This window comes from Oenanthe melanoleuca, chromosome 20 (genome assembly GCF_029582105.1).
Source record: "Oenanthe melanoleuca isolate GR-GAL-2019-014 chromosome 20, OMel1.0, whole genome shotgun sequence".
Lineage (NCBI taxonomy): Eukaryota > Metazoa > Chordata > Aves > Passeriformes > Muscicapidae > Oenanthe > Oenanthe melanoleuca.
The window spans coordinates 12,872,662-12,897,760 of record NC_079353.1 but is presented as its reverse complement, the minus strand read 5'-3'; the positions used below and the strand labels follow the sequence as shown (position 1 = coordinate 12,897,760).

The window sequence follows — 25,099 nt, the reverse complement described above, 5'->3', positions numbered from 1 at the left end:
GACGGGCCTTGGAGAAACCTGGTCCAGTGGAAGGTGTCCCCAGGATCTTTAAGGAGATCATCTTTCCAACCCAAATCATTCTTGGATTCTGGAATTCTCCCACTGGTCACTGTTCCCTCCTGACACCACTCTGGTGCCAACCAGAGCAACACTGCGCTTAAGGAGCAGATTTCAGCACTGCTGGCTTGTGCAAACTGGCAAAGCAGCCAGATTTTTCCAGCCTGTTATGAGCTGGACCAGTGCAAAGTCCAGAGATTAAAGGCCTGGATTTGGCCCCTGCTCTCCTGCATCAGGGAAGTTCCCAAGTCTCCAGGGGAGAATCCCAGAACCCCTGTGAACACAGATGTTCTGCTCAGCCCACTGGGATATACCTTGGGCAAGGGACAGTAAATCCTGTGGGCAGAGCTGAGGCTTGGAAACGATGTCTGGAACAGAACACGTGTGTGTGTAGGGCACGGAGAAAAAAGGGAGGCAAATTAGATTTCTTTCTTTCTTTTATTATACAGGATTGTATGTACAAGGTCACCTCTCTCCCAACCAGCAGCAGCACAGTCAGCTCACAGCCAAAGCTGCAGCTCATCTCTCCAGGCCTGGAGAACAGCTGGGGACAGCTCAGTGCAGACCTTGCACAGGAACCGGGCGAGGGCGGGGCAAGCACGGCGCTGCTCCAACCCCTCCTCGAGCAGCCCAAACTGAGAAATGCAAAGAAAACTTTGTGCTTCAAGAGCCATGCCTGCTCCAGGGTGGCACCAGGGACAGGCAAGTGTCACCCCTGGAGCTGTTTTCCTTTCACCTTTCCAAGAGATGCTGTGGATGAGGTTGGAGCACTCAGGACCACACAGGTGTTGTGTGGGAGGGATTGGCCAGGCAGGGGAAGGTGTGGACACTGCTCTGGGTTCCAAGCACTGATATGTGTGTGTGGGTGTGGGTGTGTGTTTGTGTGGATGTGTGTGTGTGTTCTGTGTGTGTGTGTGTGGGTGTGTGTGTGTTCTGGAGGGGAAGGGACGGGCAGGACACACCAGGTCTGAATAAAGTGCTGCGTGAGTTTCAGTCCCGCCCAGCCCGGGAGAACGGGACGAGCCCAGGAAGGAGAAAGGAGGAGGAGAGGGGCCTCCGAGGAGCCCAGTGCTCCCAGCAGGGCCCTGGGGCAGGGGAGGTGCTGGCACAGGCACATGCACGGTGCTGGGGTGCTCCTGTCCCAGCCCCTGCGATGGAGCTCAGGCAGCAGCAGGAGTGGCTCTGGCCGTGTCCTGCCTGGGCAGCAGGGAAGGGCTGATGTCTCTGGCTCCAGGCTGCAGGTGGGTGCTCCACATCCCTTCCAGGGAGCAGCTGGTCCAAGGAAAGGGTCTCATCCACACCTTTCCCCCCTCACTCTGCAGAGGCTTGCTCAGCCCTGACACGGTGGAGAATGAGGACACCAAACCACCGAGGGTGACGTTTGCTTGCTCCCTCCTGCTTGGGATCACTTGCTTTCCTGCAGCTTCCTCTCTCCTTCCCTCTCAAAGCAGCTTCCCAGAGCACAGCAGCAGCTCCAGCACCAACTCCTTTCCACTGGGAGTGACCATGACACACAGCAGCTCATGGGGCACAAGAGGTGACAGGAGGTGGCCGTGCTGGAGGACAGCTCACCCCACAGCCTCTGACTCAACAGGATCTTCAGCACAAGAACACAAACTGTCCAGACTGAGACACCACTTTCCCCTCAGTTAGGAAATGCTCTGGCTCTCACCTTGCACAGGAAAAATGTCTTTACTGGGCTGGGCTGAGTTCTCTCTGCTCTCCTGCAAGCAGCTCTAGAACACCTCTGGCTCCCCTGGGGACACACCTGCTCTCCTGGTCTCTGTGGTGCTCTGGGCTCTGCAGGTCTGGCTCCTGCCTCCTCTGCTGGCTGCAGAGCTCCAAATCCATGGCAGGGGTGGTGGGGATCTGCTGGGAGGATGAGTTTTCTTTGCCTTTGCTTTACAGATGGATGGAGGATGTTGGGCCATGTTTCTCCTTTGAATGCCAGGTAGAGATGACAGCAGCACTTCCATTCAGCTTGTCTTGCTCAACGTGCCAGGACAGGGTTTAGCCTCGTGCTTTCCTCACACTGTTGCTCATAGCTGCAAGGAGAGAAGGGGGAGCTACAGCACTGTCCTTGAACCCCAGAGATTTGTCACTCAGGAAAGGGGGTGAAGGGCTGGCCACGACCCAGCTGAGCAGCCAAGCTCCATGCTAGTAAAACACAGAGGATCAGTGGAAAAGAGCCTCTCCTGAAGCAGCAACCCCCCAGGCCCAAGAGGCACAGCAGGAGAGCTTTGGCTCCATCAGCAGCACAGGAGCTGTACCTGGTTACTGTAGCCTGGCATCCTCCACGGCTGTGTAATGGCTGTTCTCCTGCAGGGAAAAGGGAACCACAAACAGTCAATCACCCTGTGCCCCTCCTGCCCTGCCTGGGACACTGGGACACCTCCCTGTGCTCACCAGCTGCTGTGGGAGAGCAGTGCCAGCAGTGTGATGGAGGAACTACAAAACACACCTGGAATGGACACCAGGGGCCAGGGCTCTGCTTTCTGGCAAAACCACAAATTTCCTCTGGCCCCTTATTCTGAAATGGCTCAACCAAACAGGTAGGGGTGTGTAATTCTCTCCAGAGCTTGGAAGTAATAGAATCACAGAATCATTTCAATTGAAAGAGACTTCCAAAGATCAGCAAGTCCAACCATTAACCTAGCACCTCCATGTTCACTTTCCTGGGCAGCTGTTCCAATGCCTGACCACCCTTCTCAGTGAAAGATCTGCAACCTAAACCTCCCCTGGCACAGTCTGAGGCCATTTCCTCTCACCCTGTTTCCTGTTCCCTGGAACTGCCCAGTGCTCCAAGGTGCAGCAGTCCATGAAGGCAAATCAGTGTCCTGATTCTGCTGCTGAGCACAGAACTGGTCCCAGTTTGCAGCAGAACTCATTCTCCAGAATGGCAACACCCATCCATCACTCAAAGGCCACAACAATGGTGCTGAACTGCTCCCCATGCAGGGGTTTGGGAAGCATGGCATGTGCTTGGACTGACTTGATTCTTGGAAGTCTTTTCCAGCCTTTCTGGCTCTCAGTGGGATTTCCTCCTGGAGCTGCTGTGCAGAGCAGCATCACAGGGAATGTGCTCAGCAGTGTTTAACCTCCTGCACAGGGTATCTCAGGCAGGGAAGTGGATCCAGGAGTTGTGTGCAGGGGACATGAGGGGCTCCAAAAGGGCTCCCTGAGAGCCAGGGGAGGTGGCTTTGCTGTGGGCAAGGCAGAGCCCAGCTGCAGTGGGATGTGCCTTGGAACAGGCTGTGAGCCAGCTGAGAGCTGTGGGGGAGGATCAGGGCCAGCCCAGCGTGGGTGACACCATGGCAGGCATCCCCTGGGGGGACCTCCAGCCCCCTGGCATCTGGGGGGAAGGAGCAGGGCTGCAGCAAGGAACAGGAGACTTTTGGAGAGCATCAAGAGTAAGTTCTGACCCAGCTGAGCAGGGGAGGCATTGTTCTGGCTCCTGATGGCCAAGAACAGCTGGTCAGGGATGTGAAGGTGGAGAGAAGCCTTGGCTGCAGAGCCCATGGCACTGTGAACCTGAGTATACCCAGAGAAGTGAGCAACACCACCAGCAGGATCAAAATCTCTGAACTGAAGAGAGCAGATTTTGGGCTGTTCAGGGGTCTCCTTGGTAAAATCCCACCTGAGATGTCTCTGGAGGCCAAGGAGACCTGGACTCCTATGGTGTTGGACTTTCAGTGGTCACCCAGCACCAGCCCCAAAAACTGTCTGGATGCAGATAAATGACCAAAACTGCATGAAAGCAGAAGAAAATCTGACTGCAAACCAACCACTGTGTAAATACCTGAACACATCAGGATCTCTTTAGCTTTCCCTCCAGAGCAGCTTCTGTGTGCAGGGATCTCCCCTTGTGCAGGGCCATCCCTCAAGACACCCCTCAGCTGACACCAGGCATGGATGGGCTGGCAGGTGACATTTTTTGCACAAGTGACATTTAAGGCAATCTTTGTATTCCATATTAAGTGTAGTAAACAGTACTAACCACCAATCCAGCTGCACTTGCTCAATATTTCCATGGTTCAGAACTCAATGAACTCCCTCAGCTCTGACTGATCTCTGGCTCTTCTCCTGCCACTCCCCTGCCCCTCAGAGCCAAAGGGATTTTAGGGACCCATGTGGGTGCCATGTCCATGGACAGCAGGTGGTGACAGCCACACTGGGTGTGGGATGAAGGAGTCACTCCCAGGAGCTGGGGGAGTTCAGAAGTGCTCAGTGCTGTGAGCTCTGGTCCCTGCACAGACCTGCACACACTGCCCTGACCATCCAGAGCACCTGGGAGCCTGACTGAGGCTGGCAGTGCAATATTCTGGTCTTGATGCCACACCAGGACCAGGCAGTTACAGAAATGTGAGAGGAGATGTGAGCTGAAACAGTCACCTTTATCTTCTCCTCTTAATGAGGACCAGCTCTTCCCAAACCACTGCCAGCAGATGTCTCTCCACTGTTTTCTTACCCCAGCAAAGACAGAGAAGTGCATTTTTTTGTTGACAGGCTATGTGCTGCTTTATCATCATTAACATCAGCAAGTTCCCCCCTAATTTCTACCATCTGTTTGCTCTGATGTAATTGAAACCTGGCCTTCCTTTTCCTGACACAGAGCTTGTGCCTTCCTTCTCCCATTGCCTGGGGATGCCTCCCCTCCAGCAGGACTGACAGACTCCAGCCACGAGGCCCCAGAGCTGAGGGAGCCTGTTCAGAGCCCTCACCCAGCATGGCTCAAGCAGGGCAGAGCAGGAAACAAACACAAACCAGCTGGCAGTGGTCAGAGCTGGAGCACTTAAGGCCTTGGGAAGTGCTGTGGTTGTGCAGTGTGGTCACCCCAGGGATGGGGAGTGAGGGAGAGGAAAGGGATGCTGAGCTTCATCCTCACTTCTGCTGCCACCAGTGCTGGGGTGGGGCTGTTCCAGGGGCCACTCAGGGCAGGCCATGTCCTTCTACCCTCAGCCCTGTTGCCCTCAGCCTGGATCTGGAGCTGATCCTGTCCTCAGCAAAGCTTTGGTTTGGGATAAATGACAGTGCTGCCAGAGCTACCACAGTGCCTGGAATGACTTGTTCTGTACCCAAACACTGGGCTCCCATCCAAATGCACACATTTGTCACTGGGCTCACCAGGAACACCCTTGTTTGGGGCAGGACTAGGAGCAGTGGGGCTGATGTGTGCCCCACACGTGGCTGGGATCAGACCTTGGCTTGAGCCATGGGACAAGAGGCTCTGGAGAGGGAGTTTGGACAAGGGATGGAGGACAAGAGGAATGGCTTCCCACTGCCAGAGGGCAGGGATAGAAGGAATATTGGGAAGGAATTCCTCCCTGTGAGAGTGGGCAGGCCCTGGCACAGGGTGCCCAGAGAAGCTGTGGCTGCCCTTGGATCCCTGGAAGTGTCCAAGTGTCAGGTTGGACAGGGCTGGGAGCAGCCTGGGACAGTGGAAGGTGTCCCTGCCCATGGCAGGGGGTGGAATGAAAAGTTCTCAAAGGTTCCTTCCAATCCAAACCCTTCTGTGACTCTGTGGATGTCCTACCTACCACAGCCTGTCCTTGCTGTGTGTTTAAATCTATCTAAGAATCCGTAGGGAGCAAACCACTCCTAGCTATGAAATCAAGGATAAATGGCTGCATTTCAAGAGCCAACCATGTTTCTTCAGCACCTCCACACGAGTTTGCATGGGCAGTGCTTCTGCAGGCAGCAGAGCTGCTCAGAACAAGCTGTGAGGAACAATCAGATTTAAACACAGCAGGTTCTTTAGAGGAAGGAAAAATGACTTTTCCTGGGGATTTGGGCAAGTTCCAGTGACACTGTGGCCCAGCACTGGGATGCAGTAGCCAAGCTCTCTTACCAGTTCATCTTCGCACTCCTCCCGTGCCAGCCCCTCCTCCTCGCCCTCGTCCCCGTTGAGCGGCTCCTCGGCGGCGGCCTCGGCCTCGGAGGCCGTGTCCTCCTGGGACACCTCGCTCTTGCTGCTCTCCTTCTTCCTGGCCTCTGCAGGGAACAGCAGCCTCAGGGCTGGGAATGGGGCCACAGCCTGAGCCCTGGCCCACAGAGCCCCCACACCAGGGCCGGGGAAAGAATCCTGATGGAAACGCTGCCTGCAGTGGGCAGCTCTGCTGGTTTCCAGCAGGCAGCCTGGGAGATGGTGGGGAGGGCAGGGGAGGTTCTACATCCCCAGCAGGATGCTGGGAGCCAGGAGGACAGGGACAGGGACAGGGATGGGGCTGGATAGGGATAGGATAAGACAGAGATAGGATAGAATAGAATAGGGAAAGAATTGGAATAGAATAGAATAGAATAGAATAGAATAGAATAGAATAGAATAGAATAGAATAGAATAGAATAGAATAGAATAGAATAGAAGTAGAATAGAATAGAATAGAATAGAATAGAATAGAATAGAATAGAATAGAATAGAATAGAATAGAATAGAATAGAATAGAATAGAATAGAATAGAATAGAACAGACAATATGATGGGATATGATAGAGTAAAATAGAACAGTAGAACAAAAAAAAGCAAACTAAAAAAATACAAACTATATGACAACAGAAAATCTCATCGTTTTCAACCCCAACTCCACAATTTCAGGAACTCTGGTGTGTAATTTTGGCCTGGGTGATTCTGCCCTGGAACCTGGGGTTTGACACTTCCCTGTCAGAGCCTGGAGGAAGCTGTGATGCCCAAGGCCAGCCCTGAGGCATCCCTGCACCCCACTGACCTGCAGACAGCTTCTGCTCCTCAGCAATCTGCTCCAGCCGGCCCAGGAGAGCATCAATGTTGGATTTGATCTGTGCCAGCTCAGTTTTGATTGTCTGCAGCTCGCTGCTCTTCACTTGGGGGAGGAAGGAAGGAAGAAAGGAAATCACTCAGTGCCCTGCAGAGCAGCCCCACCCTGTGCCTGCCTCAGAGCACCTCCCAGAGCAGGCAGGAAAACCACAGAGGAATCCCAGGCTGGGAACTTGCTGGGAATCTGGGGGGCTGCTCCCCAAGAGCCTGTGGGTGCTGTGTGCAGGCAGGCTATGGAAGCTCAGGCTGAACCTGCACCTTCCCCAGGCACACCCTGCAGCCAGGCTGCTGCTCCCAGCTCTTCCTGAGTTTTTTTGGGATGTTATAAATACATATTATGGTATTGGCTTTTCACAGATATTAGGGTGGATACCATGTATGTGTGGTGTTGAAATGGTTTTTAAGGTGTAGTTTTCTTTAGCAGTAACATAAGCTGATAAAGTGTCTTTGTAGTAAGTGAGCTGCCTGCTTGGTTGGATAACACCCAGTTAAGACACCTGCTACTGATATACCAGCTACCAGCATGGACTGTCTGTAGAAATGGAAGCCCAAATTAAGAGTGATAAGAAAAAACTATATTAAAAAAACTATATAAAACAAACCAATCGAAACTTTGCTAAACACAATGACTTCCTTTCTCATTTACAACAACCAGGAAAGTGAAGCTCGTTTTTTCACGGTCTCCCCAGGCCCACACTCACACTTGATCTTGGCCGAGCTGTTGATGGCGGCCGACCTGGCGAACAGCTTGACGGGCAGCGAGGCCTTGACGCGCCGCACCAGCGGGATGGTGACGCGCGGCCGCTTCACCGGCACCACCCGCGGCACCGGCGACACCCGGCCCCGGTACTCGAAGATCCTGAGGGGAAGGCAGGGCAGGGGAAGGGAAGGGAAGCTGGAGCTGCCAGCCCGACCCCTCAGGAACCCACCCCCGCCCGCAGCGCTGCCGCCGCCATCGCCGCCTCCCCTCAGGCACCCAGCCCGACCCCTCAGGCACCAGCCCGACCCCGCAGCGCTCCCGCTGCCATCGCCGCCTCCCCTCAGGCACCCAGTCCGACCCCTCAGGCACCAGCCCGACCCCTCAGGCACCAGCCCGACCCCTCAGCGCTGCCGCCGCCATCGCCGCCTCCCTCAGGCACCCAGCCCGACCCCACAGCGCTGCCGCCGCCATCGCCGCCTCCCCTCAGGCACCCAGCCCGACCCCTCAGGCACCAGCCCGACCCCTCAGGCTGCCAGCCCGACCCCGCAGCGCTCCCGCCGCCATCGCCGCCTCCCCTCAGGCACCCACCCCCGCCCCGCAGGCCCCTCGGCGCGGCGCCTCACCTGTCGTAGAAATCGTCTCTGTAATAGTCATAGTCGAAGTCGTAGCCACTGCAGAGACAGTCACGGGTTAATTAGTGCTGGTAATTCATGGTTATTCCCTCCCTGAGCGCCCCCAGGGCATCACGGATAAATAAAGTGATCCGTGCTGAGGGACTCTGCGGAGCGGGGCTGGGCAGGGAGGTGAGTGGAGGGGATGAAGGCTCTGGAGGGTGATGCTGGCTGAGGGGTGATAACCTGCTTATCTCAAGGAGGAGAAAAGTTGGGACAAAGGGGATATTTAGGGGGATATTTATTGATTTAAACCTCTCTCCCCGCAGCCAGACAACTGTCACTGTCTGAGGGTCTCTTTAAGCGTGAGACTTCCTCAGAAAGGACACGCAGGTGGTTTAGGATTCAGGGTTTTCTTGAAGTCACCAGCAAGAAACTGCTCGAGATGACACCTTCTGCTGTTTCAAGGCTATTTATTTTATCTTATCTACAAAGTGTCCCAGCCAGGCTGACACAGGTCCACTCTACAAGGTGACCATAACAAAAGTTCCCTCTGGGGAGGCAGAGCCATATCTTTTATACCCTAAACTACATCTTTCATATTCACTTCCCAATGCCATGCAGTCTCATTACAATGTCCAGTTCTTTCCCCATCCAATCTGTGGTTCCCAGGATGCAACCCCAATGTGGATGACATGGAGAAGGAGGAAGAAACCCACCACACCCAAAATCCTCCATATTGGCCACATGGCCCTTAATATAAACAATCCAAAAGCCTACGTATTCTACACCCTAACACTCTAATTTACACTTATCTTCAGCGTTTGCATCTCTTCCCTCAGTGTTGGTAGATTTTCCCAAGGAGCTAAATCCAGCCCCTGAGGCTCCTGGGCATCACTCAGGGATCTCAGAGGGGTCTGCCAGGGGGTTTCTTGCATCCCCAGAGGAGCCAGGGAGGTTCCCTGCACTCCCACAGACAATGACCATGTCCCATTTTAAGCTTGAGCTGCATTTTAGCCCCAAGTAGGAGCACTGTGAACAGCCAGGAACACTTTCCCCTGGCTGCAGCTGGTTTGACACGCTGGGATCCCCAGCTGAACACAGCCCTGTTCCCTGGAGTGCTGGGCTCTGTTACTGCCTCAGTCAGACATGATGCTGCTCTGCACAGACAGAATCCATGCAGCCCCAGAAAGCAAAGGCTGTCCTGCCTGCTGGAGTGGCTGAAAAGAATGAGATGGATGGGGCACAGGGAAGGGCTGAGCCAGGAGGAGCTGGGACAGGGAAGGATGAGCACCTCGTGGGTAGCTGGGAGTTAATTTGGGGTCCTGCACCTTTGACAGAAGTGGCAAGAACAATGTGTGGCTGGGTGGGAAGCCTGGGATTCCAGGCTGGACCCAAGAGGTCTGTCCTGCCTGTTCTGGCACTGAGCTTCCCAGCCAGTGGTTAGTTTCAGTAACTGGCTGCCTTCCAAAAGATGATTTTTCCAAACTCCTTGGGTTCCCCAGATGACCCAGCCTGTGCCTAGGGGGGACCTGAACACCTGTGGATGGCTGGAGACACCAGAGGTGCTGTGGGACAAAGGAGCTGGTGCCAGGGTTAAGGACAAGGGCCCGAGTGCTGCTCTGCCATGGGGACCTCAGTGAGGATGTTCCATGCGGCTGGGCTTTATTCCTGAGCAATGCTGCCTGTGGCACTCCCAGCTGGCTGAGGATGGGATGGGCAGTGCAGGGTCTCACTGCTGAGCAAGGAGTCTGCTGGGGAGGCGTCATCACCACAACCCTCCCAGACCCCACTGCATGCTGGAAAAGAGCCATTCTTGACAGATGAATTCCAGATTCTTCTCAGGTGCCCTCCCCTTCTGACCCCAGTTGTAGCCAGCATTTGTGCTGGGCTCAGAGGAGACAGGAATATCCCACAGCCTCTCTCCCAGCCCAGGGATGGTCTGTGTTTATTTATTCTCTCTTCTGGATTGAAAAGGAAAGGCAGCTCCTCCCAGGGCAGCTGCTGTGGGACTGAGGGGATGGAGAGCATGGAATGAGGCACTTCCATGGAGCTTTTCATGATGGGTAACTGGATTTTTATTCTAACCTGCAGATATAAAAACTGTCCAAGAAAATAGCTCCCCCCCCAGCTTGCCAATTCACTTTGATCACTGAGAATGTTTGACTCCAGGTCTGTTTGAATCCAATAAATAAAAAATACCATCAAAATAGGAAGCCATTTGAAAGGAAAATTGAACTAGGATGCTTCTATGTCAGACTCTCCCTCTTCAATTTTCCCCCCCCCTCCTCAGATGCAACTCAAATGAAATTGCTGCAATTTTGTAATATTTTCAATCCTGCCAGGCTGTGGTGAAGTGTTTCTGGCTCTCTCCAGCAGAGCCAGTGCTGTCCCCAGTCCCAGAGAGAGGACAGTGGTATCTCCCCATGCCCCAGGGCTCTGGGTGGGATCAAGCAGAGCACAAACTCCCTCCACCAGGAGCTGCTCTTGCTGGGAAGCTCCCTGGGTTATGGCCCACGAGGCAGCTTTGAACATTTGTTCATGAACAACACCAACTTGGGGGTGTTTGGCAAAATTCTGAGACACTCAAATTCCTTTCTCCTGATCCCAATTCACACTCCTGGTCTGAGCCAGCCTCTCCTCCAAGCCCTTGCTCCCTGGCACAGCTGTGGGGTCAGTGCAGGGGCACAGCTGTGGGATCAGTGCATGGGATCAGTGCATGGACACAGCTGTGGGGTCAGTCCATGGGGTCAGTGCAAGGCATAGCTGTGAGGTCAGTGCAGGGGCACAGCTGTGGGATCAGTACATGGGATCAGTACATGGGATCAGTGCAAGGCACAGCTGTGGGGTCAGTCCATGGGGTCAGTGCATGGGATCAGCACATGGACACAGCTGTGGGATCAGTGCATGGGATCAGTGCATGGGATCAGTGCAAGGCACAGCTGTGGAGTCAGTCCATGGGGTCAGTGCATGGCACAGCTGTGGGATCAGTGCATGGCACAGCTGTGGGATCAGCACATGGACACAGCTCTGGGATCAGTGCTCCATGGGGCCATGGGGATGGAGAGGAGCTGCAGCTCCAGCCCCTGCACACAGCACTGCCCTGCTGCTGCCCAGCACTGTCCTGGGCCCAGTCTGGCACCTGGGAACAGGAATGCAGCCCTGAATGGGGTGGGCATCTCCTTCTCCAGCACTGACCCTGCCCTGAGGCATTTGGGCACCTCTGTCCTGCTCCTGGGCTTGGCTCCAGCACCAACAGGATGAAGCTCAGCCTCAAAAATCTGTAGATGCCACCTGGAAAAGGCTGGAGAAGAGCTGAGAAGGATGGAGAGGCCCAAAGCTCTAAGCTCTTCCCAGATGAGTCAATCTGCTGGATGAAGTGGCCAATGAACCCTGTCAAGGTTATTGCCCTGTGTTTTCCTGGTGGGAATCACTCCTGGCAGCTCTGCAGGGCATTCCCAGAGGCAGTGAGGAGGTCACTGCCTGGACTGCAGGGCAGGGGCTCCTGAGCATCTCTGGGTGCAAAGTGAGGAGTTCTCCTGCCCTGGCCCTGAACCTTTATGGGATGGGAGACACTTCCACCGAATTAGGGGCATAATTATTCCAGGGAGCTGGTCCTGACCTCCCAAAGCACAAACCCAGGCTCTGCAGTGCTACTTTGATTCCTGCTGGCCATGGGGCAGCCCTCAAGGCAGGCAGGGGGCTGCAGGGAGGGATTTGGGGCAGCCTGGGCTGCATGACCCTGCTGTGACACACCAGCCAGATGATACCAGGGAGGCAGGGCCTGGATGGTTTTAGCAGCATCCCTGGAATCAGGCTTTGAGCACAGGGCAGGTCTTCCAGAAGCAGTCCAGGAAAAAAGCTGGCAAAAGGGAGTGCCTTAGCATGGGTGATTTACCCTGAAAATTCCACTGCTCATAGGATAAAGCATCCTCAGACTGAGGGATCATTCCTCAGTGACCTGGCAGCTCCTGTCTTTGTACAGGAATAGTTTTTGCTGTATTCAGTCAGCTGGTGACACTGCAGCCCTGCAGAATAAAGCAGAGTGAGAGGCTGGAAAGCAGGAAGGCTTCAAGAACACCCTGCTTCCACCTCCTGATGCATTGCCTCTGCTTTGCTGGCCTTTAGCAATCAAACAACATTTCTACTGCCTCAGGTTCAATGCAACTGTTCATAACTAAGGGGAGATTGTTTCCATGTGCTGCCTCCCATTGCATTTGAGCCATTTCTGAGCCTGGACCTGAACAGCAAAGGTGCATTTGAGCATCTGTGCTTTAATTACTGCCTGATACTGCTGATCCTGAGTGCCAGGGTGAGCTCAGCTCCCTCCCTTCTGCCATGGCATTACTTCAGCAGGCACAGAACACCTGCTGGAAAATGTGGCCCTGATCAAACAGTGATCTTCTGGAGCTGTGTGAGACTCCTTCCTCCTCCTCCCCCTCCCAGGCAGTGGGAAATAAAGGCATGTGGGATGAAGCCTGGCATTCACAAAGTGCTGGGGCTGCTGTAGGCTGGGAAATCACTGCTCACCTCCCCCTCTGTCCCAGGGCTGCTCTCAGCCCTGTCCATGTGGGTTTGGCACTGGGATGTCACTGCTCCAGCACCAGGGCCTGGGAGGGATGTTTGGGGATGGGCTGACACCAGCTTTGGGTGTAGCAGGGGATGGATGCCAGTATTCATTGGCTGTGACAATCAGCCAGCAGTGGTTTGTCCCTCTCACCACTTCAGAGACCCCTCCTGGGACCACCCAGCAGCTCTTGCTCGGGTTGTCCTCTCTGTCCCTTTGGCCAGGGAGCAGCTCTAGCCCCAGCTCTGCAGGGCAGGGCAGAGATTTGTGTCTCCAAACCCCAGAGTGGCACTGGCAGAGCCACCTTCCCTTCCCAGCCAGCTGACAGCAAGGTGAGAGTGCTGCCATCAACCTGAACATGGCCCCAGATACCCCAGGACATCCTGTCCAGACATTTGCTGTGCAGGAAAAAAAAAAAAAAAAAAAAAAAATGCCAGAAGGCAAATTTGGAGAGGCAGTGGGCACAGGGTCACAGCCTGTGGAGGTGGCCAGGGTGCCAGGCAGGGGCAGCCAGGGACATTCCCTGTGCAAGGGATGCTCTGGGAAGTGCCAGAGGGAAGGAGGGAGGCCAGAGACCCAAGGGTGGAGGAGAGCAGGGGTGGCAGCAAGGCTCTGCAAGAAGTGAAGATGCCTCATGTGGAGACACCTGAGAACTGCTGGTGCATGAGCCTGGCTGGAGGTGGATGGGGGGGCTACATTCCCAAGGATTTCTGATAAACTTGGACACCCACCTGGGCTGGTGGATAGGTAAAAATGTCACACCTGCTGCTTCCTGTATGCTGGAAATGGAATTTCCCTTGCCTTGCCTTTCCCTCGACCCTCCCATGCAAAGCAAAACCCAGGCTTTGGAAAAATCCTCTGCTGTGTTTAACACAGCACTTCTATAAATTACAGTGCTGTGACTCTCCAAGTCTAACATTTAGAGAAATTGATGGTGGTTTGGGAAGCTGTAACCACAGCTCACTGCAAACCAGGGATCCCTGTTTTCCAGGAGATATCATAAGTTCTGCCAGTCCAGATGGCAAAGTTTTAATCTGACAGCCAGTCTGGGATGAAATACTGCTGGAGCTCGGAGCAGTGCAGTTCTCTGGCCCATATTTTAGCATATCCATATTTGTGGGAGGGAGCAAACATCTCTCTCAGCAGTCTGGAAGTCTGAAATATTGGTCATTCCAGAGGAAGGGATTAGTGCTGCAGGCAGGGCTGAGCAGTAAATGAAAAGCTCGTTAGTGCAAGATGTATGGAAGGAGCTGATGTGTGCTATGGCCCAGCCCCACGTGAGCAGCAGGATTTGTGTCACCTCTGCTCCCACCTCCTTCCCCTCAAGTGGCATCCCCTGGGAATCCAGAGAGCCACGTCCTGTGAGAGCCAAAGGGGCCCAGGGTGGGAGGAGCTGGGCTGAGAGGCTCTGGAAGGAACCCAGGATGCCCTGAGGGTGGGGGGAGGCTGCTGGGGCTCTGGCTGTGCCACAGCTGCTCTTTCTAACCAGGATTTGCCATTCCACACCACACCAGTGCACAACCACATGGCTGAGCCTGAATCACAGGGCTCTCTTCACCCCTCCCACTTTTTTCTTCTTTTTCTGGAAAAATCTCCAGTTCTCTTATGATTTCCCCTTTTGCTACACCCACTTATAACCCCAATACTGATTTTAGTCTTTTCCTCCCAACTTCACACCTTCCAACTCCTGACTCAGCCCCTCAGTCTCCTCACCACGAGACTGGCAGCAAAATGATGACAATTTATAAATAAAACACATTTGGGGACTTTGTTATTTGGTTTTGGGTTCCTGAAGCTGCAGGGCACTCCTGACACACCTTTTCAAGTTTCCCCTTCTGCATCCAGAAGCAAGAACTTAATGAGTTTCTCCCACATTCCCCTGACTCCAGAGTCTTGAGCTTAAATTAAAATCTTCACCTCTTGTGGAAATAATGATAAATTCTCTCGAGCTGAGGGTTCAGTGACATCTGTAACACATTCCATGTGCCCCAGACCTCTCCATGTCCCACCTGTTCTCTGGATCCCTGGGCTGTGCTCCTCAGAACAGGCTCCCTTGGGATTTCCCCAGCCACCTCCTTGGTTCACCTCCAAGGGCTTCCCACTTTCTTCTCTTCTTCTCTCCCTTCAACAATCATTCTTCTCTTTCCCTAAATTATCCCTGTTCCCTGTTTTTCCCCCACAGCCAGCACCTCTGTGCCCACTCCTGCCCCTCTTGCTACCCCTCCTGTGGTGTGGTTGAAGCAGGTACTGCCCACCCTCCTCCAACACCTGCACAGGTGGGACCAAAACCTCCCCAAAACCTCCCCAAACACCTTGTGGCTGGCACTGCCAAGGGAAGGAGAAGCTCTGGATGTGCAGCAGTGCCCAGGCTGCTGGGGGCAGGCTCAGGGAGCTCAGGGCAGTGCTTGGAGGGCAAACACCATCCAGAGACCTCACCTGTTGTGTGAACACCTACCTGTACAAGGCAGAGGCTGCTCTCTTCAGCCCTTTGGGTCTGTTGGGTTTGGGCTCCCCAGCCATGTTGATGTCTGCAAGGAAGGGACAAGCAGCTGTGACATGGCACATCCCCAGCCACCCTCACCTGCACCTGGCAGGGAGCTGGGGTGGGTGCACACAGCCCTGCCCCAGGGAAACCAGCTCCCCCCCATCCCCAGCTGCTTCTGGCACATCTGGGGCTGCACAGCAAAGTGAATAAACCCTTGCACTTGGCAAACCTCTTCCTCTTCCTTTCCAGGGCCACTCACCATTCCCTGAGCAGCCAGCACCCTGCACATGGCCCTCACACACACACACAGATCCAGGACAGCTTTCCTGGGAGAATTCAGTGTGAAAGGCAGAATCCAAACCTGCTGACTGCTGACCATCCACCCCTTGATCCTCTGGGAATAACAAGGAATGCTGGGCAGGAGCCAGCTGGGCACTGGCTGTGTTAACTCTGCCTGCAGCCTGCATCTTCTGCCAGGGGAGGGGAGAAGGAGCTCCTCTAATCCCCTGAGGAAATGTCACTCCCTGGCCATGGTGCCAAAACATGCTTTTGATGTGAGAATAGTGACCCAGCCAATTTCATGGAGCTGCCAAGAGCCTGGCAATCCAACACTGGGTGTGGAGGCAGAACTCAGAGAGGTGAATGCTGGCAAATGCCCTGCTGCCTTCTCCAGTCAGCCCTAAACCCTGTTGGTTCTTCAGGTTCTGTGTGTGTGAAGAGATGTCACACCTCTGGGCATGTCAGTCTGAGTTGAACAAGACAGGATTTCCTCATGTGGACCAGCACTGCCAAGCCCACCACGAAAACATGGCCCTCAGACATGGCAGGAATAAAGAGAAAGGAGTATTTATGTAAAAAAAAACAACCCTCATATTTAAAAAATCCAAGCAGTGGAAGGTGAGGGAGTGAAGGACCAGCTGCTGAATCCATGGGGTTGATAAGAACCCTCTCCATCAGCTGGTGTGAGGCCAGTGATCTCCAGGAGCTTGGAGGAGCCACATCTGTGCTTCTGGAAAAGGCTGGGTGGCTTCAGGAGACTCCTCATCACAAGTGCACCTCCTGAACCTGCTGGTGCTCAGGGCTCTGTCCTGACCTGCCCTGAGGGACCTGGTGCCCTACAGAGAACCAGGGGCTGAGTGTCCCACCCACTGGGGCACTGGGATGGACCAGAGAGGTGGTGGGAATAAAAGATCCCAAAATGGTTTGTGCTGGAAGAAACCTTCCCTGAAAGCCCATCTCATTCTGCCATGGCAGGACTCCTCCCACCATCCCAGGGTGCTCCAGCCCCATCCAGCCTGGCCTGGGACATTCCCAGGGATCCAGGAGCAGCCACAGCTTCTCTGTGCCAGGCCTCAGCACTGTCACAGGGAGGAATCTCTTCAATCCTGTCTTGCTTTCTGCTACCTGCACCTTAGGGGCATCAAACCAGCTTTTAGCACCACTTAAAACTTTTGGGTTTTTCATTCTTTATGAAGGGACTTTATGAGGAAACGTGGACAGGTAAGTCCACACACCATTAAAATAAAGAGCCCACAAAGTGGTTCAAAGGAACATTCTGCTGATTTAGGTATTAATTAGGAAAATCATCTTCAGGAGCACAGGAAGGCAGTGCTGCTGGGATGAGCTGAGCACAGGCTGCACACACAGGACACAGCTCTGGAGGAGCATGGACACAGTCCCATTGCCCAGGGCCTTGATGTGCAATTCCTTGGTGCCTTTTAGGGTCTGTCAAGAGACCTTATTCCTGCTGAAGCTGGAGCTTGGCCTCTTTCTGAGCTTGAAAAACACAAGTGGTGTGGTGTGGTGTGGTTGGCTCAGCCATTGCACCAGGTGCTGTTCTGGAGGCACATTCCCATCAGAGCCATCAGATCCTCTTTCCTTGCTGCCTTCTCCCTCCACCCTGCCATTCCCAGAGGCACATTCCCATCAGAGCCATCAGATCCTCTTTCCTTGCTGCCTTCCCCCCTCCACCCTGCCATTCCCAGCCAAGCCTTTCCTACCCAGATAAAAACTGACATTTGGACACCAAGACAACCTTCTTTCCACTGGATCCCAGAGGAAAGCCAGACCTTTCCACATCATCCCTGGAGCTTCAGAGGAAACTGCACCTTCTCCAGGAGCACTGCTCCAGCTGAACCACATCTGCCCCTGCAGGAGGATGCAGCCACCATTGAATGGGACTGTGCCAACACCCTGACTGACTGACGGGTGTCAGCTTGGATTCTGACTCTGGCAGGGGTTGGGATTGTTCTTTGTAATACTGCATTTCTATTTTAATTTTCCTAGTAAAGAGCTGTTATTCCTATTCCCATATCTTTGCTTGAGAGCCCCTTAACTCCAAAATGATAATAATTCGGAGGGAGCGGGTTTTTTCAAAGAGAAGCTCCTGCCTTTATTGGGCAGACAGCCGCCTTTTAAACCAGCACAGCGGTTCAGTTTCCCTGCAGTGCTGATGCGGAGCTGGAGCTGCCAGGAGAGGCAGGGGCAGCACTCACCCAGGGTCTGGCCGGCCAGCACGCGGCCGTTCTCGCCCAGCACGGCGGCGCGCGCGTGCCGCTCGTTGGAGTACTGCACGAAGGCGTAGCCCTTGTGCACCGAGCAGCCCAGCACGCGGCCGTACTTGGAGAAGATGGTCTCCACGTCGGACTTCTTCACCAGCGCCGTGTTCAGGTTGCCGATGAACACCCGCGAGTTGATGGACTTGGGGTCATTCTTGTTGGTGATGTTGCTCGTCTGCACCTTCAGGGACATCTTGGCTGCCTGCAAGGACAGGGGGGTCAGGGGGTGTGCAAGGGTCACAGAGGGGTGGGTGGGGGAGAGGTCCCTCAGTGGAGGAAGCAGCTCCTCCATTTCAACTGGGCAGATTTCCATTTCAACTAGTCACAGATTTCAATTTCAACTGGGCAGATTTCCATTTCAACTAGTCACAGATTTCCATTTCAACGGGTCAGATTTACATTTCAACTAGTCACAGATTTCAGTTTCAACTGGGCAGATTTCCATTTCAACTAGTCACAGGTTTAAATTTCAACTGGTCAGATTTACATTTCAACTAGTCACAAATTTCCATTTCAACTGGTCAGATTTCCATTTCAACTAGTCACAGATTTCCATTTCAACTGGTCAGATTTCCATTTCAACTGGTCCCAGATTTTCATTTCAACTAGTCACAAATTTCCATTTCAACTGGTCAGATTTACATTTCAACTAGTCACAGATTTCCATTTCAACTGGTCAGATTTCCATTTTAACTGGTCACAGATTTCAGTTTCAATTAGTCACAGATTTCAACTAGTCACAGATTTCAGTTTCAACTAGTCACAGATTTTCATTTCAACTAGTCAGATTTCCATTTCAACTGGTCACAGATTTCAATTTCCAATAGTCACAGATTTCCATTTCAACTAGTCACAAATTTCCATTTCAACTGGTCAGATTTACATTTCAACTAGTCACAGATTTCCATTTCAACTGGTCAGATTTCCATCTCAACTAGTCACAGATTTCAATTTCAACTGGTCAGATTTACATTTCAACTAGTCACAGATTTCAGTTTCAACTAGTCACAGATTTTCATTTCAACTAGTCAGATTTACATTTCAACTGTCACAGATTTCCAACTGGTCACAGATTTCAATTTCAACTGATCACAGATTTCCATTTCAACAGATCTCATCTCTAAGAGCCCCTGGGTGTTAGGAGACCACTGGCACAATCAATCCTAAATTCTTGCTAGAAATTAACTGATCAGGCTGACACCTGACTGGTTCTGTGCAGGACCAGCAGTTCAACTTTAATGATGCTTCCAACTCAGGGTATTCTGTGATTCTGAGGTTCTTCTAAGGGAGAAATCAAGATTTAAATCCATTTTGCATCTAAGCTGTCCTTAGGATACTGCTGGGAGCCAAGAAAGCAGCTTTTTCTCAGGCTGCTCAAGGACAAGGAATCATAACAAGGATTATGCACCTGCAGGGTGTGTGAGATTTGAGACCAGGGCTGTCACCTCCCCTGCACCAATCAGATCATGTCTATGCTTGCTGCCATGAACTACCCTAAATAAATGTAGTGTTTCTTTAAATAAAGGCTCTCTTTTTTGCTCCTCCATTACACAAAGAACTTTGGTGCATTATCCTTTCCATGCTCTCCTATAGTTAAAATACAACACTAAGTAAAAGCTTTAATGCTGTCATACCAAAGCTTTTACCTTTCTGTGCTAAATCAGAATTCAAAGAACTCTTTTTGCCTTGCCAGCACCTCCCAGCCCAGCCGTCACCACGCACAGGGATGGGTTTGTCCCTGGGAGGCCACACTTGCACCTGGAAGGGGATTTGGGAGTTCTGGATATAAATAAAGATTTAAGCAGTGATCAGCCCATGTGCTCCCTGCCCTGCCTGCACGCTGGGTTTAGAGCTGGACTGTGTGAACAGGAGGTGTCACTGTTAGCTCAGAAATCACAAAACAGCAGCTGGGAGCCACTCCAGCCCCCTTCCCCTCCTGCAAGGCAGGATCCTCTTTGTGCCACTGGGAACCCATCTGCCCTCTGAGCAGGAGGGACAGGGCTGCAAACTGTGTGAAATCCAAGGTACTGTGGCCTGTCTGCTCAAACTCCAGAAAAGCCACAGCTGTCCAGAGAGACCAGCTTCATTCCCACCTCCCAGACACAGAGGGAAGCTCTGGGATCCCAGCAGGGTGTGGGATTTCCCTGGGGGCTCTGCAAGGTGATTTGTGCTTCCCCTTCCAGCAGCAGCCACAGCTCCCACTCCCAAGGGCAACACCACCAGGGTGCCCACAGCAGGTCCCCAAGCCTGGCACAGGGGCTGCCTGGTGTCCTGTCTGCTGCTCCCAGCCCCTTCCCTGCTGCTGCCTGCCTTTGGGGCTCTCTGGGCTCCAAAACCAAGTGTCAACAGCCTGTCCAAGGTGGGACAGGGGCAGCTGCCACTGTGCAGCCCTGGACCCTGTTCCCTGGTCCCCAGGCCCTGGCAGGCTCTGCTGCCCCTGCCCAGCCTGCCCCAGGCACTGGGGGAAGTTCCAGCTTTGCTGAGCCCTAAAACACAGAGTTCTCTTTCCTACCCTCCTGCCCTGGCAGGCTGAGCCTGCCACAACAAAAGCCACAACAGCCACAATATTCTGGGGGTGCATCCAAGCCACACAGGACACAAAATCTCTGGCTGCTCCTCTCTCCTCTGTTAGAGGGGAGAACATCATCACAGCCACTCACCCTTGGCCAGGAGAGCCAATTTTGGCTCCTCAGGGGATGGATGTTTTCCCTTCTGAGCTCCCAGTCCCTTGGGATGGGATCTGCTCCTGCCCAAGGGTGCTCACACAGACAGGGCTCACCAGCACTGCTCCAAACCCCAGCAGCTGCAACTCCAGTCCAGGACAGGGCACAGGAGGGGACTGCCCATCCCCACACTGAGGGTGTTTGCAGCCTGAGCCAGGAGCCACAGGGTGCTGGAACAACCCCCAGCGATGGCTCTGTGCCCAGCTGGGAGCACAGGGCTGCACACACCATCCCTTTCATTTCAGCAGCACTGGAGACCCCTGGCAGCTCTGGGACTCTCTGAGGATGTGGCTCCACAATAAATCTCCTCTGGCTCCAACCCCTGCAACTCCATTAACCTGCCACCAAGGCTGGAAATAATCTTCCTGTTAAATCCATAAAAAGTTAGACTTTGTCTGAGTCTGGCTCATTGTATTTTCCCTTTCACACTTACAGATTAAAAGAGCCAGAGACTTTTGTTTTATTACTTTAAAACCAATTCCTGGCAGGCAGAATTTTCCTAAAAACACTGGGAAAAACAGCCAAAGGACAGGACTTTAAAAGGAATCTAAGTGAATTCTCAACCTTTGCCAAGAGGTGCTCCAACTTCCACCCCTACATCAGCCCTTGTTTAATGCTCTCTATTTCAACTTATTTTTGCAGTGCCACCTGGAAGAGTCTCCCAAAGGAAACTGGTGCAAATGGGGAGAAACTGAGGATTTTTCTCTTTGGTCACTCTGGGTCCAAGCTTAAGCCTCAAGGATTCATTTCACAGAAATCCTGAGTATCTGCACCAAGCCCAGCTGGAGGCTGCTCCAGGGTGGAGAGTGCCCAGGGAATCTCCATCCTGCACATGGTCAGTGCCCAGGGAATCTCCATCCTGCACATGGTCAGTGCCCAGGGAATCTCCATCCTGACCATGGTCAGTGCTCAGGGAATCTCCATCCTGCACAAGGTCAGTGCCCAGGGAATCTCCATCCTGCACATGGTCAGTGCCCAGGGAATCTCCATCCTGCACAAGGTCAGTGCCCAGGAAATCTCCATCCTGCACAAGGTCAGTGCTCAGGGAATCTCCATCCTGACCATGGTCAGTGCCCAGGGAATCTCCATCCTGCACATGGTCAGTGCTCAGGGAATCTCCATCCTGACCATGGTCAGTGCTCAGGAATCTCCATCCTGCACATGGTCAGTGCTCAGGGAATCTCCATCCTGACCATGGTCAGTGCTCAGGGAATCTCCATCCTGCACAAGGTCAGTGCTCAGGGAATCTCCATCCTGCACAAGTCAGTGCCCAGGGAATCTCCATCCTGCACATGGTCAGTGCTCAGGGAATCTCCATCCTGCACAAGGTCAGTGCTCAGGGAATCTCCATCCTGCACAAGGTCAGTGCCCAGGGAATCTCCATCCTGACCATGGTCAGTGCCCAGGGAATCTCCATCCTGCACATGGTCAGTGCCCAGGGAATCTCCATCCTGCACAAGTCAGTGCCCAGGGAATCTCCATCCTGACCATGGTCAGTGCCCAGGGAATCTCCATCCTGCACATGGTCAGTGCTCAGGGAATCTCCATCCTGACCATGGTCAGTGCCCAGGGAATCTCCATCCTGCACATGGTCAGTGCTCAGGGAATCTCCATCCTGACCATGGTCAGTGCCCAGGGAATCTCTATCCTGACCATGGTCAGTGCTCAGGGAATCTCCATCCTGCACAAGGTCAGTGCCCAGGGAATCTCCATCCTGCACAAGGTCAGTGCCCAGGGAATCTCCATCCTGACCATGGTCAGTGCTCAGGGAATCTCCATCCTGCACAAGGTCAGTGCTCAGGAATCTCCATCCTGCACATGGTCAGTGCCCAGGGAATCTCCATCCTGCACAAGGTCAGTGCCCAGGGAATCTCCATCCTGCACATGGTCAGTGCCCAGGGAATCTCCATCCTGCACATGGTCAGTGCTCAGGGAATCTCCATCCTGCACATGGTCAGTGCTCAGGGAATCTCCATCCTGACCATGGTCAGTGCTCAGGGAATCTCCATCCTGCACATGGTCAGTGCTCAGGGAATCTCCATCCTGACCATGGTCAGTGCTCAGGAATCTCCATCCTGAATTTGCTGGGAGTGGCTGAGGTCTGTTGTGGCAGGACATAAGGGAATGGTTTTAAACCACTGGATGAGCTTTTGGGCACTTCCAGGGATCCAGGGGCAGCCACAGCTGCTCTGGCCAACCTGCTCCTGTTTGTTGTTGTTTTTTCTTTTTTTTTTTTTTTTTTTTTTTTCCTTTAAGCTGAAGAAATTCAGTTTTGAAAAGAAGCACAGCCAGCTGTGACTCAGGGATTGCCCTGCCCAGCTCCATGGGCAGCACAGAGCTGCACAAGCCCTGGGAAGCCTCTGCCACCTCCTGAGCCAATCATTCCTCCCTGGAGAGCTCTGAGTAATTTCCCAGCCAGTCCCCAAGCAGGAGAGCCGAGCTCAGAAGTGTTGGTTTAATAACCAGCACAAACCCTGCTCTCTTTGCAATAACTCCTGAGTCCCCAGCAAGTCCTGCACACAAACCTGGAGGGCTCAGCCCCTCCCATGGAGAGCAGGAAGATCCTGCTCACTGCTGGGAGCTCCAATAAACAGAATAAACTGGGAGGAAACCAGTGCCTGGGTTTTCTGGGGAAAACAGCTTCAATCCTCTCAAACATGAGTGTTGAAGGACTGGGATGTTATTAAAAAAGGGGGTAGACAAAGACACCACAATTATTAGACTGGTTCTGCAGCCCAGGGCTGTCTTTGGGGGAATGTTTGCTGTGCTGAGAGCAGGAGGGATGGAAAGCTGGAGATGAGCTCAGCAGGAGCCAGAGTGAAGCTGTGGGGTCCCTTTGCAAACCCTGTTCCCCCTGTAAAGGGAACCAAGCACATCCCAGGAAGGGAGGGTCCTTCCAGGCAGGTCCTGGGGTCCCTGAGTGCCACCCTGGGCTGTCCCCTCTCCCCAGGGACAGAGGCTGTGATCCCTCTGCACTCAGACATTCCCAGACATTCCTGCCTCTGCACACACCTGGATCTCCCCAGGGACTGGGGCAGCCACCCCTGTTTATAACCTGACCCCACTCAGTTTATGGGGTGGGTGATGGGGGAGCTGCTCCCCACCCTGCTCAGGGGGAGGCTGCACCATCCCACACCTGGTCTGAGAACAGCAGGGCAGAGCAAAGGGCCAGGTCTGGCTGAGCAGCTGTCTTGGGCTGCAGCACAGGATGTGACCAGAAATGTGAATTCTGTCCCCATCTGTTGAACCAGGTGGGGCAGTGACCCTGATCTCCTGGTACATATTATCTGCTAATGGGCCCTCTTTAAACCAGCTGGGCAATCATCTTTCTCTTTCCCACAGCCCATCCTCCCTCCAGGAAGATATCATCTGCTGCTGGCCCATTGAGTCCCAGGGCATGACTGATAAAATTCCATCATCCCACTGGGAGATGCTCCAGCCAGGGGAGGAGCCAAGCCTTTCCTACCCAGATAAAAACTGACATTTGGGACACCAAGGAACCTTCTTTCCACTGGATTCCAGAGGAAAGCCAGACCTTTGCACATCATCCCTGGAGCTTCAGAGGAAACTGCACCTTCTCCAGGAGCACTGCTCCAGCTGAACCACATCTGCCCCTGCAGGAGGATGCAGCCACCATTGAATGGGACTGTGCCAACACCCTGACTGACTGACGGGTGTCAGCTTGGATTCTGACTCTGGCAGGGTTGGGATTGTTCTGTGTAATACTGCATTTCTATTTTAATTTTCCTAGTAAAGAACTGTTATTCCTATTCCCATATCTTTGCCTGAGAGCCCCTTAATTTCAGAATTATAATAATTTGGAGGGAGTGGGTTTACATTCTGCATTTCAAAAAGAAGCTCCTTTATTAGCAGACACCTGCCCTCCAAACAGCACAGCAGGACAGTCCTGCAGGAGCTCAGCACTAATCCAGGCTGTCCCAGATGTGGCTCTGCAGGAGGGGAAGCTCCAGCCCTGATCCTGCCCTGCTGACGCACGGGGATCTGCACTGGGATTGTCCTGGAGCTGCTCCAGCACCTGGGCTGGTGTCACCTGAGCTGCTGCCCCTGCCAAGGCAGCTCCTTTAACCCTCCTCTCTGCAGTGATGTCCCACAAACCTGGGCTTCACTCCTGGCCCTCCCCAGCCTTCCTTCAGCTCTCTGCAAAGAGCCTTCGTTTTTAATTTTTAATTAAAACAAGTCACTTCAAACTGCAGAAATCCTGCCAATCCTTTGAAAAGCTGGCTGTGGTTTAAATTTCTGAAATCCTCCTAACAGAGCCATAAATAATCAATAGCTGTTTAAATAAGTATTTAATCAGCTGTTAAAGGTACAACAGTCACAAAGTCTATCAGGTCAGCACTCAGTTTATAGCTGTGGCTTGTTACCATCTGTCCTATATATTATTTATGCCTGTAGGAGCTTAAAAATCTATTCATTAGAGCATTAAATCCTTCCTAACAAGAGTGATAAAGGATGACCTAGAGCTGGGCACTGAGAGCTGTCCAAGCAGCCCCTGCTCCTCACTCTGCTTTGTCTCCACAGTCTGGGGCTCCCCCAAATGCTGCACAACTCTCTGCTCCCCCCAGAGCTGCTCATCCCCTCTGGTGAC

The 25,099-nt window shown here is 53.2% G+C and overlaps 1 protein-coding gene across 2 annotated transcripts in view; it reads right to left on the bottom strand.

Moving 5' to 3' along the window:
- Positions 1-476: 476 nt before the first annotated feature.
- RALY (RALY heterogeneous nuclear ribonucleoprotein) overlaps positions 477-25,099 on the bottom strand; it is a 101,912-nt gene continuing 77,289 nt past the window's right edge. For both annotated transcript variants that reach the window (XM_056507868.1, XM_056507867.1), the window contains 8 exons: positions 17,705-17,969; positions 15,180-15,252; positions 8,170-8,217; positions 7,548-7,705; positions 6,779-6,892; positions 5,906-6,048; positions 2,328-2,376; positions 477-2,102 (listed from right to left, as the gene is read on the bottom strand). In XM_056507868.1, coding sequence (XP_056363843.1) covers positions 2,332-2,376; positions 5,906-6,048; positions 6,779-6,892; positions 7,548-7,705; positions 8,170-8,217; positions 15,180-15,252; positions 17,705-17,960 — 837 coding nt within the window. In that variant the 5' untranslated portion in view covers positions 17,961-17,969 and the 3' untranslated portion in view covers positions 477-2,102; positions 2,328-2,331. The remainder of the gene's footprint in view (positions 2,103-2,327; positions 2,377-5,905; positions 6,049-6,778; positions 6,893-7,547; positions 7,706-8,169; positions 8,218-15,179; positions 15,253-17,704; positions 17,970-25,099) is intronic.